Source organism: Photinus pyralis, unplaced genomic scaffold (assembly GCF_008802855.1).
Source record: "Photinus pyralis isolate 1611_PpyrPB1 unplaced genomic scaffold, Ppyr1.3 Ppyr1.4_LG10, whole genome shotgun sequence".
NCBI lineage: Eukaryota > Metazoa > Arthropoda > Insecta > Coleoptera > Lampyridae > Photinus > Photinus pyralis.
The window spans coordinates 486,870-502,539 of record NW_022170250.1 but is presented as its reverse complement, the minus strand read 5'-3'; the positions used below and the strand labels follow the sequence as shown (position 1 = coordinate 502,539).

At 39.7% G+C, this 15,670-nt stretch overlaps 3 protein-coding genes and 1 long non-coding RNA gene across 6 annotated transcripts; 2 read left to right on the top strand and 2 right to left on the bottom strand.

Annotated features, from left to right (window-relative positions):
• Nucleotides 1-282: 282 nt before the first annotated feature.
• Nucleotides 283-3,747, top strand: LOC116162109 (cytochrome P450 4g15-like). 3 transcript variants are annotated; one of them, XM_031475641.1, is made up of 10 exons: nucleotides 283-887; nucleotides 1,477-1,645; nucleotides 1,680-1,877; nucleotides 1,923-2,108; nucleotides 2,159-2,225; nucleotides 2,273-2,399; nucleotides 2,919-3,047; nucleotides 3,101-3,169; nucleotides 3,217-3,517; nucleotides 3,567-3,747. In XM_031475641.1, exons 2-10 carry the CDS (start codon nucleotides 1,477-1,479, stop codon nucleotides 3,728-3,730), a joined length of 1,410 nt encoding a protein of 469 aa, XP_031331501.1. In that variant the 5' UTR covers nucleotides 283-887; the 3' UTR covers nucleotides 3,731-3,747. The 3 variants fall into 3 exon arrangements, with proteins under 3 accessions (XP_031331501.1, XP_031331502.1, XP_031331500.1); XM_031475642.1 differs by lacking the exon at nucleotides 283-887 and adding an exon at nucleotides 957-1,428 and having other exon boundaries at nucleotides 3,554-3,747; XM_031475640.1 differs by lacking the exon at nucleotides 283-887 and adding an exon at nucleotides 959-1,428.
• Nucleotides 3,748-4,262: 515 nt separating this feature from the next.
• Nucleotides 4,263-7,482, bottom strand: LOC116162113. The gene is made up of 3 exons (XR_004143491.1): nucleotides 7,215-7,482; nucleotides 7,045-7,158; nucleotides 4,263-4,412 (listed from the first exon to the last, which is right to left on the bottom strand). It is a non-coding gene; the product is annotated as an uncharacterized LOC116162113 (long non-coding RNA).
• A 4,800-nt stretch (nucleotides 7,483-12,282) lies between these two features.
• Nucleotides 12,283-13,304, top strand: LOC116162028 (farnesol dehydrogenase-like). Its single transcript, XM_031475544.1, has 4 exons — nucleotides 12,283-12,457; nucleotides 12,506-12,967; nucleotides 13,012-13,164; nucleotides 13,215-13,304. Exons 1-4 carry the CDS (start codon nucleotides 12,362-12,364, stop codon nucleotides 13,254-13,256), a joined length of 753 nt encoding a protein of 250 aa, XP_031331404.1. The 5' UTR covers nucleotides 12,283-12,361; the 3' UTR covers nucleotides 13,257-13,304.
• A 609-nt stretch (nucleotides 13,305-13,913) lies between these two features.
• LOC116161547 (vacuolar protein sorting-associated protein 29) lies at nucleotides 13,914-14,891 on the bottom strand. Its single transcript, XM_031474933.1, has 4 exons — nucleotides 14,733-14,891; nucleotides 14,491-14,682; nucleotides 14,207-14,442; nucleotides 13,914-14,162 (listed from the first exon to the last, which is right to left on the bottom strand). Exons 1-4 carry the CDS (start codon nucleotides 14,733-14,735, stop codon nucleotides 14,045-14,047), a joined length of 549 nt encoding a protein of 182 aa, XP_031330793.1. The 5' UTR covers nucleotides 14,736-14,891; the 3' UTR covers nucleotides 13,914-14,044.
• Between the last annotated feature and the right edge of the window lie 779 nt (nucleotides 14,892-15,670).

Sequence of the window (15,670 nt, the reverse complement as noted above, 5' to 3'; positions counted from 1 at the left end):
TTTTTTCCAACGAAACCCTGTGGAGCCTCCGGGTAAACTATACCACCCACCTTCTCCTAGACTCGGACTTCCTAGTGTAAGGACCTCTTGTTGGGCTCCGTGGTAGGTGGGGAGCTACAAGGACGGATTTGCACGCTTCTGACATGGATACTGATCAAAACTTTAGACCAGAGGAAGCATCCCAGGGCACACACCAAGCCTCAACAACACACAAAACCACGCAGGCGCACCTGCGGCGCTGAGCAGAAGAGGAGAAAGAATACCAAATGAGCCAAACTGCTGCAACAGTCACCTCCAAACCATCCGCTGCCCCGTGATCCAATTCCGACCCAGAGGCAGGCGCCTAGAGGTAGAAAAAGAGGCAGAAGTCGAATGACTCAACCGCCGACGAAGAAGGGCAGACCAGAGCCCCAACCAAGAGTGGGTTCCAGTAAGGCTGGAGCACCGCGCAGTGGCTACGAAAGGCAACGATCATAGATACCAATAACCCTTTGGGTAGGCTAAGGGCTAACCAGGAGGATATGGTACAAAATGACCTGGTCAAGGTTCTTAGGCGCTATACTAGCACTCACGTGAGTAAAACGATTCCCTTGAGTGGCTTGAAGAGGTGGTTGGCAACCTCCCACAGTTGTGGGAGGCCGCACACCTGAAGGCAGTGCAGGAAGACTGCCTTCCTAGGCTCCGCAAGGTCCCGTGGGCACATGACGACCTGGTGGCGGCCAAGCAGCGTTTGGACGTGCAGAATTCCTGGGAAAAGGTAAACAGATGGGGTCTCTTCCATACATCCGCGAAGGATCAAGTTCAAGAGAGGCTGATCATTTTCGGAATTGAGGAAAAGGACACAAGAAGACCTCCCCGATCGGCTTTGTTACTGGGGGAAATTCAAGGTGTGCTCTTTTCAAAGATACCAAATTTGTTAAAATCGGTCAAACCGTTAAGAAGTTAAAGCAGGATATTGAACGCTTGAACGCCCCACACCATCTTTGTTTTTGAAATAACTGAGTTTTTTTTACGAAAATGATAGATAAACAAATCGGATAAGGTTCGTAAAATTGTAGAGACCCGAAAATGTCTTGATATATTTGTCTTTGAAGCGTAAGCAAGTTCAATGGGACGACTAACGATGATGGAGTAGAGAGTTCCCGCGTAAATAAAAGTGTAATAAATCAGAATTATAAATTACAATAATATTTAAAATTTATTACTATTTTGGGTTACTAAGTAGTCAAGGTTTATTATACATAATCTTCTTTAATAAAATACTACAGCATTTGCAATTAATGTAAAGTGTCTGATCTGGATAGGCGGTTTTTAAAAATAATAATAATTATACCTACCCATTAAGTGCCATAAAACATAATAATCTTGATATAGATTGTAAATCCAAGCAACTGTTTGTTATATTTCCATTTTGACTCAATTGTTCCGGTGAGTTGATATATTCCATTCTCGAATGTAAAACGTTGTTGATTGTAGATGTTGACCGAGTGGAAAATCTTCGAAGTTACCATGATAGTTTTTCTTCTGTGGTGCATTCGCTACTACTGGGGACGAAGAAGGCTGTACCAGATGGCAAGACAAAGACCTGGGCCACTTGCGCTTCCACTGATCGGTAGCGCTTTCTACCTCATGAGGTCGCCAAAGGGTAAGTGGTGAGAAGTACTGACGGCACTTTGCAGATGCTTTCGACACTATGTTTAAGTTCGCCAAGCAGTTCAAGTCACCGACCCCTGCATGGTTAGGACCTATGCTGTTCTTCATGGTGTGGGATCCGAAGAGCCTGAAGGTAATTTTGAATGACACTAACACGTTGGGCAAACATAATTTCTATAAATTCGTGGGAAATTTGATCGGACTTGGCTTGATTATGCACGAAGGTGAGTGGCGCAAACCCAAAACCCCCTACACAAATGGCCTTTCAGTTCCAAAATGGCGAAGGCACAGGAGAACTATCCTCCCAATCTTCAATCGAAATATCCTTAAGGCTTTCACGGACGTATTCGCACGACACGCCCTGATTTTGGCAGACGAGCTTGAAGAACGAATTGGACAGCGTTCTTTTGATATCTATCGTTATTGTAGCGGGTGTGTCAATGACTTTATTTATGGTACCTAGGTGTAATTTACAGTGGCACAATGGTTCACAAATTCATTTTAGAAACTGGATTAGGAGTTAGGGGCCAATCTCAGAGTTCCAAGGAGAACTACATAAGTTGCCTTGACAGGTGAACCCAGTGTAAACCTTACCGCGTATTGGAACTTTTTATTCTAGAGCCAAAAACATCGTATTCCTGCGTATCAACAACATCTTCTATCACTCTGACTGGATTTTTAACTTGAGCTCATTATCAAGAGAATATAAGAAGATTTGTGAATATATATACACGCATGTTCACATGGTACGTACAGTACTTGGGCAGTTGCATAGGCCCAACAATCCTGCTCTCCTTCCTTCAGGCTTTATTTGCTGTATTTTTGCATGCTCTACTCTCCCTCTGCTTGCTTCTCTCCTTCTACACTTTTAGTACACCACTTTCGTTCTGCTCTCCTGTTCTTCTTCCGAAATCCTTTGGGCTTTCGTTTCTGCAATTTACTTCCTTTCAAAGTCCTCTTCGAATTTCTTGACTAGCAGTCGTGTACACGTCGGGTCATCGGGTGGAATGGCTGCCATATACAAAACCATATTCGGATCGCACGATGCTTTAAGTTCCAAAAATTCGGCCATCACTCTTTCAACTGCTTTAGTGAACTTCAATGCGGTCACTGCGCAGGTAGTCATGACAGCAAGTCGAGCCCGAAGCTCCAACAAGAGCCCTCCTGCGCAAATTGCATGAGGGCGATGTTATAAGCATAATGCATGAAAAATAGAAATTTCTGCAGAAAATATGTCTTTGTAACTATCGTTTAAACTATTTTAGGCAATACAACAGCATAATCACACCAATTCGTCGAACACATTTCTCCAAGCCCTCATCGCCGCAACCAAAGAAGACCCCGAGTTTACCGAGAAAGACCTACAGGACGAGATCAACGCCTTTGTAATTGCTGTAAGCCCCCCCCCCCCCTATTCTAATAATTATAATCACAGAGCATTTCGTAGGGGAAGGACACCACAACCCTTACAATGTGCTACACGCTGATCATGCTGGGAATGCACCCCGACGTGCAGGTGAGTCGAGTCCGTACGAAGACCAAGATTACCCCTTGCACTCGTAGAAGAAGCTGTACGATGCAGTGATCGTGGGAGATGAAGATTTGCTCGATCGGGTTCTACGCGAAACCTTGCGCATCTTCCCGCCGGCGCCGTGCATCTCCAGAAAGGTCGATGCGGATATCGCTTTGGATAGCTGCACGATACCGGCGGGTTCGTCGGTTGCGATTGCGATCATAGCCCTACATCGCGATCCCGAGGTGTGGCCGGAACCGCTAAAGTTTTATCCCGATCGATTCTTGGGCGAGAGGGCGCGCGAACCTTACGATTGGTTGCCATTCTCTGGGGGTCCACGGAATTGTGTCGGTGTGTACGATCGGAACTCTAAACTTCATTTCATAGCTTCCGGTTTCAGGGCGTCAGTATGCGTTTATGGCGCTCAAGGTGATCATATCAACCTTAGTAAAGAAGTACGAGTTTTCTACCGAGTATAAGAGTGTTGAAGATATCAAGTTTAAACCGAATTTAGTATTGGAACCCGTGAAGGGATTTCTAGTGTCTATTAATTTGAGGAAATAACATGTTTGTTATGGTTTTTTGTTTGAGTAAACTTAAATTTGCCCAGTATGGTCCCGGCCATATCTGGTAGCAAAGTGATCGATAAAATTAGTAGCACCAATGTCAAGTTCTCCTACTTACCACTAGTTTAAAATGATGTACTCACTTACCTTCGTTTACATACACTTTCACTGATCTTGTAAGTCACTCACAGCAGAGAATTACGTAAAATCAATTCAGTTCATAGAACCGCCATGACTATGAATTCATAGGCATACACTGAAAATGAAGTAAATTGATGTGGTGGAAGATCAAAGGCTTATTGCTGCCAATCGTATATGTTACCAAAATGAGGAACTGAGAGAATGCTCACAACTCGTCAGTCTCCTCTACTACTAAGATAAGACAAGAGAGAAAAAATCCTACCTTTATAAGGCGCCCTTCTGAGATCTGAAACAAATAACAGATAAAATTAAAAACTAAAAAAAAACGGAATTTGTATAAGATGATAGCATGTGTGTATACCGAATAAGAAGTAAACACTTACCCTATAGCCTTATTAATGCAGTCCTTCGAAAACCATAGGAGGAACCCGTAATGTAGAAAGAACGACATACTGTACATTTCTCGTTCTTCGGTTCCGTTTCTGGAATGCGGTCGGATAAGTGATAGGAGAGCAGCGTTCTCTATCGTCCATAAGTAACTGAAAAATGAAATTTTTTCAACTTGATACAGAAATTGTGACATATGCCTCATGCTAGCAGAACAAATGGTAGAAATGCGAACTGTACGGTCATTCTAGTTATAAATTAGGCAACTACTCCTACTCCGCGTATTCCTACTGCTAGAGATTTAAGGGCATGGAAGCTGTGTTGAATATCAGAAAGTGGTGTATAACCAAGTGGTAATTAATAATTTATTTCCCCTCTTTGATAAACACTGAATTTTAAGGGAACAGAAAGTAAGCAGAATATTAGAAGGTGCTAATTAAATTTCTCATTTAAAAATGTATTTCCCTCCCTGATACACACATTAGATTTTCAAGGTACGGAAAGTGAGCAGAATTAGAAGATGAAGATGGATGGTGTGTAATTAAGTGCTACCTAATTAAAATTTCCCAATTAAAAATTTAATTCTCCTCTCAGTGACAAATTACATCCTGTTATGCTAGGCAGAAGAAAAAAAAGTGCGGAAGCCGAGATTATCAAAACAACAAAAAAAGGTCAACACTGCGGTCAAATAAAAAGAAATAATCAAAAGTTGGAACAAGATGGACAGGGTCACTATTACAGATGGAACCAAGGCTCTCCGCTCAAACCGTTTGAGTGTTGAAACATGGTTTTTGAACGCGATCGCCATTTTAAATTTTTTTAATGGCAACATAGGTTACAGTGTAAAGCTGGTTCAAACAGCCGAGCAAGCCATCCAGCAGTATGCACCGCCGAAAGGACAAGGTAACTCGGACAGAGGAAAAAAAAGGTCGTCCCGGGCCGTCGATACCACACCCGCGGCTCCCCCAGACAAGGAAGCAGCCACGCAGGGAAACGACGTCATGTCTAAGTGGGAGTAGGTTCCACAAGACCCGGTCAATCCCTCTACATTCTACAACCGATAAACAGGCTACAGAGGGTAAAAAAGTAGGGATACTGCATGTGTGCGGGTGAATCCTTGAAACCCTTAGAAACCTGGAAAGAGGTACGGTGTGTCCTCAATTCCTAGGTTCTACGTTCAAACCAGGCCTGTTGCGGGTCAACTGCGCAGATGCGACCACCGCAGAATGGCTCAAAGGAGTGGTGCCAAGCTTCAAGCCATGGGAGGGTGCGACACTAAGAGCTGTCGATGACAAAGAGATTCCAAAGGCGACTGTTGTGAACGCCTACTTTCCAGACAGCACCGACGAGAGCACGGAGCGTATCCTTGGTTTGTTTCAGAAGCAGAACACCGGCTTCAACACTAAGGAATGGCGAATGCTGAACAGAGAACACGAGAGTGCCCTTGTTCATCTAACGATGACAGTCGACCAATCCTCGCTAAGATGCCAGTTTGGACAAGTGGCAATTTAAATTTAATTTATTGTCCTTCTCTTGTTCTGGGCACTCAACAGGCTTTCGCCCAATTATAGAGTGACCCGCATAATGCTTTTTAGAGGTGCCCCTGTAAAAGGTCTTAATGAAGCCTTAAGGATCTAGCAAATCTAATGCTATTGGCACCACTTCCAAGGGAGCTCCGGAGAGGGCAACCAGAGGAGCGCCAGGCACCCAAACTCCAAAATACAGCACGAACAGTGGCCAAACAAAGAAGAGGGACAAAAAGGACAAACGGAACAACCCGCAGGCTCCCCGCGAATGCCAGTGGTCCGGCCAATGTGCCTAGGGGGACAAAATCGCCTTCCTACAGGTAAACCTAGCACAGCAAGGCGGCATCCAATGTGCAGAGTAAGAGGTTCCCCACACCCAATGTGACCGCGATTGCGCTAATAGTGAGATGGAGCACCCAGGACGGTGATGCTCCTTAAATCCCAAGTAATGTTTCGTACCATTAACCGAATTTATTTCCAAGGCCCCACAATTTCGCGATAAGAACGTCCAAAAGAAAGACTTGGCCCTATACTCTGTGAAGGAATGGACTTGATATGAAATTACCTTATTATTCAAGAACCCTGGGTTATTAAATCTAGCGTTTGGGGTCTTGGGAACACGATAGGAACCATTTACTTCGATAAACAGTAAGAAAAACCTGGTCACCGTACAAGCTCTTCTGCTGCCCGTGATATCACGATTATACAGTTAAGCTGTGACACACAGGGTAATGCTCAAGTAGTAATAGCATCAGTATATCTCCCGGGAGATTCTATCAATCTACCTCCCAGTATTGAGATGGCAGAACTAATAAAACACTGTGAGAAAAACAAACACCTCATTATAGGGCGTCACTCAAGTGTACTTTTGAGTGATGTTGAGGGATCGTACTTACAACTTGCTAGTCATAGAGGTAGTACAAAGGGCTCAAATTTGAGGCCTAGGTACACGTGGACCCTGTCCATCCTCCGATTGTAATCCAGAAGGGTGACAATTGCGTATATTTGTACAGTTAATTAAAATCATGTATGCTTCCTGGCCTTCAAAATGGCCTCATTTTGTTCAACTTCTGTAGAACTAGCAACTCCTCAACTTGCCAATCACTCCGCACACTTAAACAAATTAGCCGTGGCAGATGAGAATGTTGCTAGCTCTTAGACTATGAAAGATAACATTATAAAATTGTATAAAGTCAGTTTATAAAAACGTTCATTAGTGTGATCTCCAACGAGACATCTTTGAGAGACAAAAACGCACCTTCCAAACATCCCGGTGTCGATTTATGTGAATGTGAAGAAGCCATGAGGTTTTGGGTTGTGACCGCCAAAGTCTTGATCAAGGCAGATGTCATCGGATCTTCAAAGAGAGAATCTACGGTAAAGGGAACTTGTAAACTTAAACTTATCAGAAATGATAGCGAGACTTACAGGTCAAGCGAAAAACCTTCAGCAATCACTTTATAGTGGGACTGATCGATTCGGTTATCTTGAAATGCCCGCACAGCCAATCTTAGGTGTAGACGTAAATTTAGCATTTGTAAACTCACTAAAGTTTCCCCGTTCTTAAGCGAGATGCCTAAATTCACAGAATGTTATCACTTTTATGTTATCATGATTTGCCTTGTTTAAAACCTTTTATTTATCAATAAGAAAAAGTTTTTATTTAAGTTAATTTGGCGAAATTTAAAATTATAAAAGTGAGGTTACGGAAATACCTGGCTATTGGAACTACTAACCATAACTTTGAACTAACTTTCGTAAGGCAGGCGCGCCTTATCCTCAGAATGCCTGCTCGCCAGAGATGGTAAACGCATAAAAATGCAAAATTATTACACATAAATAGCGAAAACGAAGTCTGCAGTGCAAAAATGAATTACAGAAAGAAGAACCGAAAGTAGATCAAATCAAACGCGGCGTCATTTGAACAACTCGCTCTTAACCTATCTTTGTGAGAATGACGCTCCGCGCTCAAATCTTCTGGAAACGTTAGTGTGAGTGGTTTGAAAGGAAAATTCGCTTTCCCGAATGATTGTAACCGAAGAAAAGCTTCCATAAATGGAATCATATATTGATCGATAACGATAATGTGTACTGAAAGGTAGAATCGCGATCGATGGAAAAGAAAAGGGCCATAGGATTCTGCATCCACCCACGCAGCTCACAAGGTACCCAAGTTATTTCTTTAAATATACTTCATCGCAACTTTTGCATGTATTTTAAGTCGAAATCTTGCATGTTTAACGCCCATTCTACAATATTTTACAACTAAAAGCGTTTGTTTACAAAAAAGGGCTCGGCGCAAGGCTTGCTACAATAACGGCATCGTGCCGTTTTTCCCTTTATTTACTTGGTTAAACCTCCAAATTTGAGACGTTCCGTTGAAATTGTCGACATCTAAAACAATTAAAAACGCCAATAAGTAATTCTAGCAACGGCGTCACTGTTATCACGATTACGGGATGGAAGCGTTCATCCTTAAAAAAATGCTAGTCATCGGGTACTAGGTTAACTTAATGCCGTATATTCACTCCATCCGGAAAATGTAACCATTTGCGGTTATCGCCCTTAGTGCCGTTATTAAAGGTGTGCAAATTGTTAGTCGGGTGCATATGCATATGGTATTAGGGGTGGATGTTACAAAATTTTCCGGCCCCCAGTTTCATACACAATCGGTGCCGTGCTATGGATTAATTCATATTATGAAGATGCACGTAAAATATTCCAGTTGTGCAGATTGTACTTGCATGAAAATGAAAACAAAGTGAGAATGTTCAACTTTTGCAATCACCAGCCTAAGTAGGCCATAGTCCCAGTAATTTTCTATGAAGAGAAGCCCTTCAAAGTGTGCAATAATTTTTTTGAACCCTACACCCTGTAAAAACAATATTTTGGACACGTTTTTTTGAACGCTTGCGCTATGTTTACCACCACCACACAATTTCACTAGGTACCTCTAAGTTTTGTGTCGCCTCCAATTTTTGTTTAAGGGCGAATATAAATACATCTCCATTTATTACCTATTTATTTGCGATTTTTCCCACCCGCATGTTAGTGAGGGAGGTATTATTGAGGTAAAAAATGACCCCCAAATTTTTGGACGGAAATACGTTTTGAAGTAGTACCAGGAATCCAAATCAAACAAAATATTGATGTCGGTCCGTCCGTACTCTCATTCCCGGCTAAACGGCAGACCGATTGCAACCATATTTGGTACCTACACATAAGTGCTCGTATTCCTAGACATAAAAGGAACAGCTGAAAAGCTTTTGGGGAAAATCGCACATGCGAAAGTGTGTCAAAGAGACAATTTTCGACGCTTTTCTATATTATGGGTAAACAATTGCATAGTGCGGGTGGTATCTATCTGCCCGAGCCACAGCAATCTTTTCTCTAGGTAAATAAAACAAATGTAAACACTTAAATGAACAACCCTTTGGATAGTGTATTGACAGAGGATGGGTGAATTCCATCAATATTCCGCTGTTAATGACGTATTTGTTAATTTTCAGGGATTTTTGAGCGTTCTAAAATTGATTATTAATTTTTAAGGGTTGACATTTATGACGTACATAAAAAGACAAAGGAGAAGTTTATTGTGTCAACAAAAAATATTTCAAAAAATGTGTTTTAAACACTTGTGCAATTTTTACACAAACACTACACATTTCCACTGATTTTCTACAAAATACACATGGTTTTTTGTAACTTAATTTTGCATCGCCCCTAATTTACTTAAGAGCGAATAATAACACTTCCCCATTTATTATTTACTTGCGCTTTTTCTCTAGGAAAATTAAAAATGTGAATTTTTGAAAACACTTAAATGTTCCTACCCTTTGATCAGTCTATTGACAGAGGGTGGATAAATTCAATATTTTTTCTGATATTAATGTCCAATTTGATAATTTTCAGGAATTTTTGAAAGTGTTTAAGTGAATTAAAGTTGAAAATTTCGTGAGTTAAGTGATAAGTGCGGATCCTGATTCTAATTGGAGCAACTGGTGAGCGTTCTAAAAATTTATTATTAATTTTTAAGGGTTGACATTTAATGCGTACGTCAAAAAGACACAGGAGAAGTTTATTGTATCAAAAAATATTTAAAAAGATGTGTTTTAAACACTTGCGCAATTTTTACACAAACACTACAGATGTTCACTGATTTTCTACAAAATACACATGTTTTTTTGTAACATAATTTTGTGTCGCCCCCTAAGTTACTTAAGAACGAATAATTACACACCCCCTTTTACTATTTACTTGCGCCTTTTCTCTAAGAAAATTAATAACTGTGAATTTTTGAATACTTAAATGTGCCACGCCCTTTGATCAGTGTCTTGACAGAGGGTGGATAAATTCTATCATTTTTCTAATATTAATGTCCAATTTGTTAATTTTCAGGAATTTTTGAAAGTGATTAAGTGAATTAAAGTTGAAAATTTCGTGAGTTAAGTGATAAGTGCGGATCCTGATTCTAATTGGAGCAACTGGTGAGCGTTCTAAAAATTTATTATTAATTTTTAAGGGTTGACATTTAATGCGTACGTCAAAAAGACACAGGAGAAGTTTATTGTATCAAAAAATATTTAAAAAGATGTGTTTTAAACACTTGCGCAATTTTTACACAAACACTACAGATGTTCACTGATTTTCTACAAAATACACATGTTTTTTTGTAACATAATTTTGTGTCGCCCCCTAAGTTACTTAAGAACGAATAATTACACACCCCCTTTTACTATTTACTTGCGCCTTTTCTCTAAGAAAATTAATAACTGTGAATTTTTGAATACTTAAATGTGCCACGCCCTTTGATCAGTGTCTTGACAGAGGGTGGATAAATTCTATCATTTTTCTAATATTAATGTCCAATTTGTTAATTTTCAGGAATTTTTGAAAGTGATTAAGTGAATTAAAGTTGAAAATTTCGTGAGTTAAGTGATAAGTGCGGATCCTGATTCTAATTGGAGCAACGGGTGAGTGTTCTAAAATTTATTATTAATTTTTAAGGGTTGACATTTATGACATACGATAAAAAGACACAGGAGAAATTTATTGTGCCAAAAAAATATTTCAAAAAATGTGTTTTAAACACTTGCGCATTTTTTACCCAAACACTACACATCCTGCTACACATTTTCACTGATTTTCTTCAAAATACACATGTTTTTTTGTAATTTAATTTGGCATCGCCCCTAATTTACTTAAGAGCGAATAATAACACTTCCCCATTTATTATTTACTTGCGTTTTTTCTCTAGGAAAATTAAAAATGTGAATTTTTTAAAACGCTTTAATGTCCCTACCCTTTGATCAGTCTATTGACAGAGGGTGGATAAATTCTATCATTTTTCTGATATTAATGTCCAACTTGTTAAGTTTCAGGAATTTTTGAAAGTGTTTAAGTGAATTAAAGTTGAAAATTTCGTGTTAGTTAAGTGCTAAGTGCGGATCCTGATTCTAATTGGAGCAACTGGTGAGCGTTCTAAAATGTATTATTAATTTTTAAGGGTTGACATTTATGACATACGATAAAAAGACACAGGAGAAGTTTATTGTGCCAAAAAAATATTTCAAAAAATGTGTTTTAAACGCTTGCGCATTTTTTACCCAAACACTACACATTTTCACTGATTTTCTACAAAATACACGATTTTTTGTAACTTAATTTTGCATCACCCCCTAAGTTACATAAGAGCGAATAAGAACACATCCCCATTTATTAATTTCTTACGCTTTTTCTCTAGGAAAATTTAAAATTGTGAATTTTTTAAAACATTTAAAGCATCTCCGCTCACATTGGAGTGGTTGCTGTGTTTATTTATATCTGATACACCAACTTTAGCAATATGGTACTTAGTACACATATCCAATCAAAAGGGGAATTTTACGGCAACGCGGCGGGTTCCAAACGGTTATCCTTTGAAAGTTGAATGCTATATCATACAAAGATCTTCCTTGCCCTTCTGTCCGTGGCGTATGTGCCCGTGGACTTTTTACATCTGCTTTGGACTGTGAAAATCGAACCCAAAAAATCTTGATTTCTTGCTCATTACCAAAGACTATCCTCTCGTCTTTGTCATTACCACTTGAATTTTGGATAGCAGATTGACGATCCAATTTCTGTGTGAAAATGTTCAATTTATTGCTCTGCTTCGATGTCAAATAAGGATTTTTTATCCATCGAATTTGAGGTCATACTTAAAGCGGAATTCGTACCGAGTAGTCAAGCTTTACCTTTCGCGTTCTTGGATCTGAACTAAATATTGCAAGATTCTATTCTTGATCTTAGATCTGAACTACGTACGGATCACGAGCTTCTTGCTTTTTACTTACTACATATAGATCATTGCAGTTTGTAATGCAAGGTATTTTCTACATTTAAATTCATACAGAGTGTTAGATAATCTATTTCACATTGTCATCAAATTAATATACTGTTAAAATATTATACAACATACCATTCAAAATTGCTAGATCACATTAAATAATTGCAATGTACGAAATTTGAGGCACGCAAGGTCGCTAAATGTCCATATATTTATTCTTTTTCCGCGTCTTGAGAAAGATCAATCCGAGATGAATCGTTGGGAGGGTAAGGTCGCAGTAGTTACGGGTGCCAGTTCGGGAATTGGGCTTGCAATTGCCGAACATTTGGTGAACGTCGGAATGAAGGTAGGCAAGTCCAGTCGCTTGGTAATGGAAAGCACTTTTCGCTTGTAGGTAGTAGGGTTGGCCAGGCGTAAGGAAAAATTAGAAGATCTTGAGCGAAAACTCGTCGGGAGGCGAGGGAAGTTTTTTCCGGTTAAAGCGGACGTAACCCAAGAAAACGAAATTCTGGAAGCCTTTCGCTGGGCGACTAAGAACGTGGGTGCCGTGCACGTCTTGGTGAACAATGCCGGTATACTTCGACCGGGCGGACTTATGGATGGGCTCAGCGAGCACTGGGTGGAAGTTTTGCACACGAACGTACTGGGATTGTGCATCGCGACGAGGGAGGCCGTGAAGATTATGCGCGACAATAAAATTGACGGGCACGTTATACACATTAACAGCATCGCAGGCCATCGCATCCCCGACTTTCCGGAGGTTAACGTCTACCCTGCGACCAAACACGCAGTCAGTGCCTTAACCGAGATCCTACGTCACGAACTGAATCATGCCGGAAGCAGGATTAAAATAACGGTAGGTTTTAGTGCGATTACTTTGACCGACGGTCGTTATCGCAGAGCATCAGTCCTGGGTTGGTAAGATCCGAGATTCTTGTGGCAAGTCAGAGATCTCCGGAAATGATACAAGCTATGGACGCTATGCCAATTTTGGAAGCGGCGGATATCGCCGAAGCCGTTTTGTACGTTTTAGGCACTCCTCCGCACGTTCAGGTGAATGATTTTGGGTTTTATATCTGTTGGTAAAATTTTTTCTTCGCCAGATTCACGAGCTTATCATACAGCCTGTAGGTGAAAAACTGTAAGCATTGTAAATAAATAAAAGGACAAACGTTCGTACCTATACACAGCAAGAACTATTTCTATTTGAGGTAATAATCCGTATACAACCTATACCTCCCACACTGATATCACGATAAAAACTATATGGGTGGTATAACGAACCACGGTTTAAAATAGTCAATAATCGCGAATAAGTCATAGTGAAAATGTTGTCAATGAGTCAGATAAGTTGTTGCATTACATGATTGATAAATATAACTCACATACACAAAACATAATAACAAATACAGCAAGGCAAAATTCAATGTTAATATGCGAAAACTCGTGAATTACACAGATTCTAAACCAAAGAGTTTTGTTAGCAAGGTCCCACCCCTAGGACTTGTAACTTGTCCATCGTGCGGAATATTTAAGCCTACGATTTAGTTTGGGATCAAGCGCCGCCTTAGATATTTAAATAGGTAGTAAGAAATATTTTGTCAAAATCGACTAGGTACATTGGAGAAACGCCCCCTAGCGGCCAAACGATTAGAGGTAGTTGGCGTTCTCTTTAAAAATTGGGCACCAGACCCCTATAGGGTATAATAAAGGGTGTTTTCATAAGAAAGTGTCCAATTTGGACTACAATGTACATTGAAAAATTAATGTCTATTATATGTAAATCGGATTAAACAGTAAAGCACTTAACATATAAATTTAATAATTTATATACAAATATATAGACACATTACAGGATTGTTTATCAACAATCCTTATTACTTTTATAATGTGCTGACATAGTATATTATAAAAAAAATGAGTAAAGCTATATTTAATTCTTCTTGTATTCAATTCTTTCAACTTTCACTTCGTCTCCAACCAGTTGATACACGTACGTAACAACAGTTGCATTTTGTATATCCATCAGAACAAACGAAGGTGTAATAATCCTATAATTCGATTGGAGCAAATTGTGGAAATGGGAGTTACTTACGTATCCAGAGCATTATATGCCCCAGTTGCAGAGCCAGGATTTATGTAGAACTTATTTTCATGCTCGTACGCCTCAAACTTGTGTGTATGGCCTGATATTAAAATATCGACGTCGAGCTGTCTCTGTATTAAGGCTAGGGATTCTGGGTCACCCCAAGGTACCACTTGGTGCCCGTGAGATAGACCGATACGGAATTGGCCCACGGTTACCACCTTCTGTTCTGGGTAGTTTAGATTCTGCAACAAACTTTAGGCTAAGTCCAGCCGGTCGAAAATGTGGCTTACATCATCAAAATCGCCTCGTACAACGTGAACATCACTTGCCAAAGTCTTCAGGTAGTCGTAGGACTCTTTGGTGCACAAATTACCAGTGCAGAGTATGTGCTGGATCCTACCTGGAGCTAATAGTTTCTTGAACTTACCTGGTAGACTACTGCATCTGTGAGGTATGTGTAAATCACCCAAAACAAGCACCAGCTAGAAGGAGAGGTTAGATTTACAGTTGGAATGAACCCCATCTTACCTACCATTATTATTGATTTATTTGCATACGATAATTGTTAAAATTGTATAAATAGTAGATAAAAAAGGATATACCGAAGGTAAAATTATTTTTGCCCCTTCCTTTAAGAAAGGGCGACAACTACCATAGAGTATATCCAGTTAGAAAAGACAGACTAAGTGCTATTTACAGGGTGTCTGAAATTTAGTGGGAGTGTACGTTCAGAAATCGTTTCTGAGGTTGTAGGCAAAACCATGGCCTAATAAGAGTATGGTCTGCTATTGCGCATAGTGCATTAGTTGGCTGGCGTTGATGTGACGTCACGCGGTTGTGAAACGAACTGGTGCCGGCAAGACTCCCATAAGAATAAGCATTTAATTTTATAAATTCAATGGAATAAGTAAGAAAGCCTAACAATTACGGTGAAAAAGTTTTCATTCATAAAGTGCTTACACCTAATTAGAGCTTATGTGCATATATCTACGTAACAAACTGTGTTGTATTACAAAAACAAAGTAGAAAATCATTAGGTTTTAATGTAAAATATGTACAAAACATCAATTCAGACTGTTTAAAACATGAGGTTTTTCATTGGTTACTAATTGTTCGTCTTTCTGCAGAAGTCCCGCAGTTTCTCATTTTTTTTATTTCGTTTCCGAATTCTTATATACGTCCTTACTCCAAAGTTCAAAGAGTATTATATCGTTATATTATATGCTCTTTGCTTTAACTAAGTGGTCGAAAGCGTCGTTAGGTATCAATGTCTTATCACATGATGCATTAAGTTTTTTTCTTTTCAATAACAGCAAAATAATTTGTTGGCTTTTTTAAATCCCGTTCAGATATAAAATAATCCAATTATCGCCGATTTCAAATTCGGCGATTTCGCATAAGAATCGGTATTTCGTTTTTAATTTGTATGCAACGTAAGCAGTCATAATAAGCGAACCTTCTTTATGAATG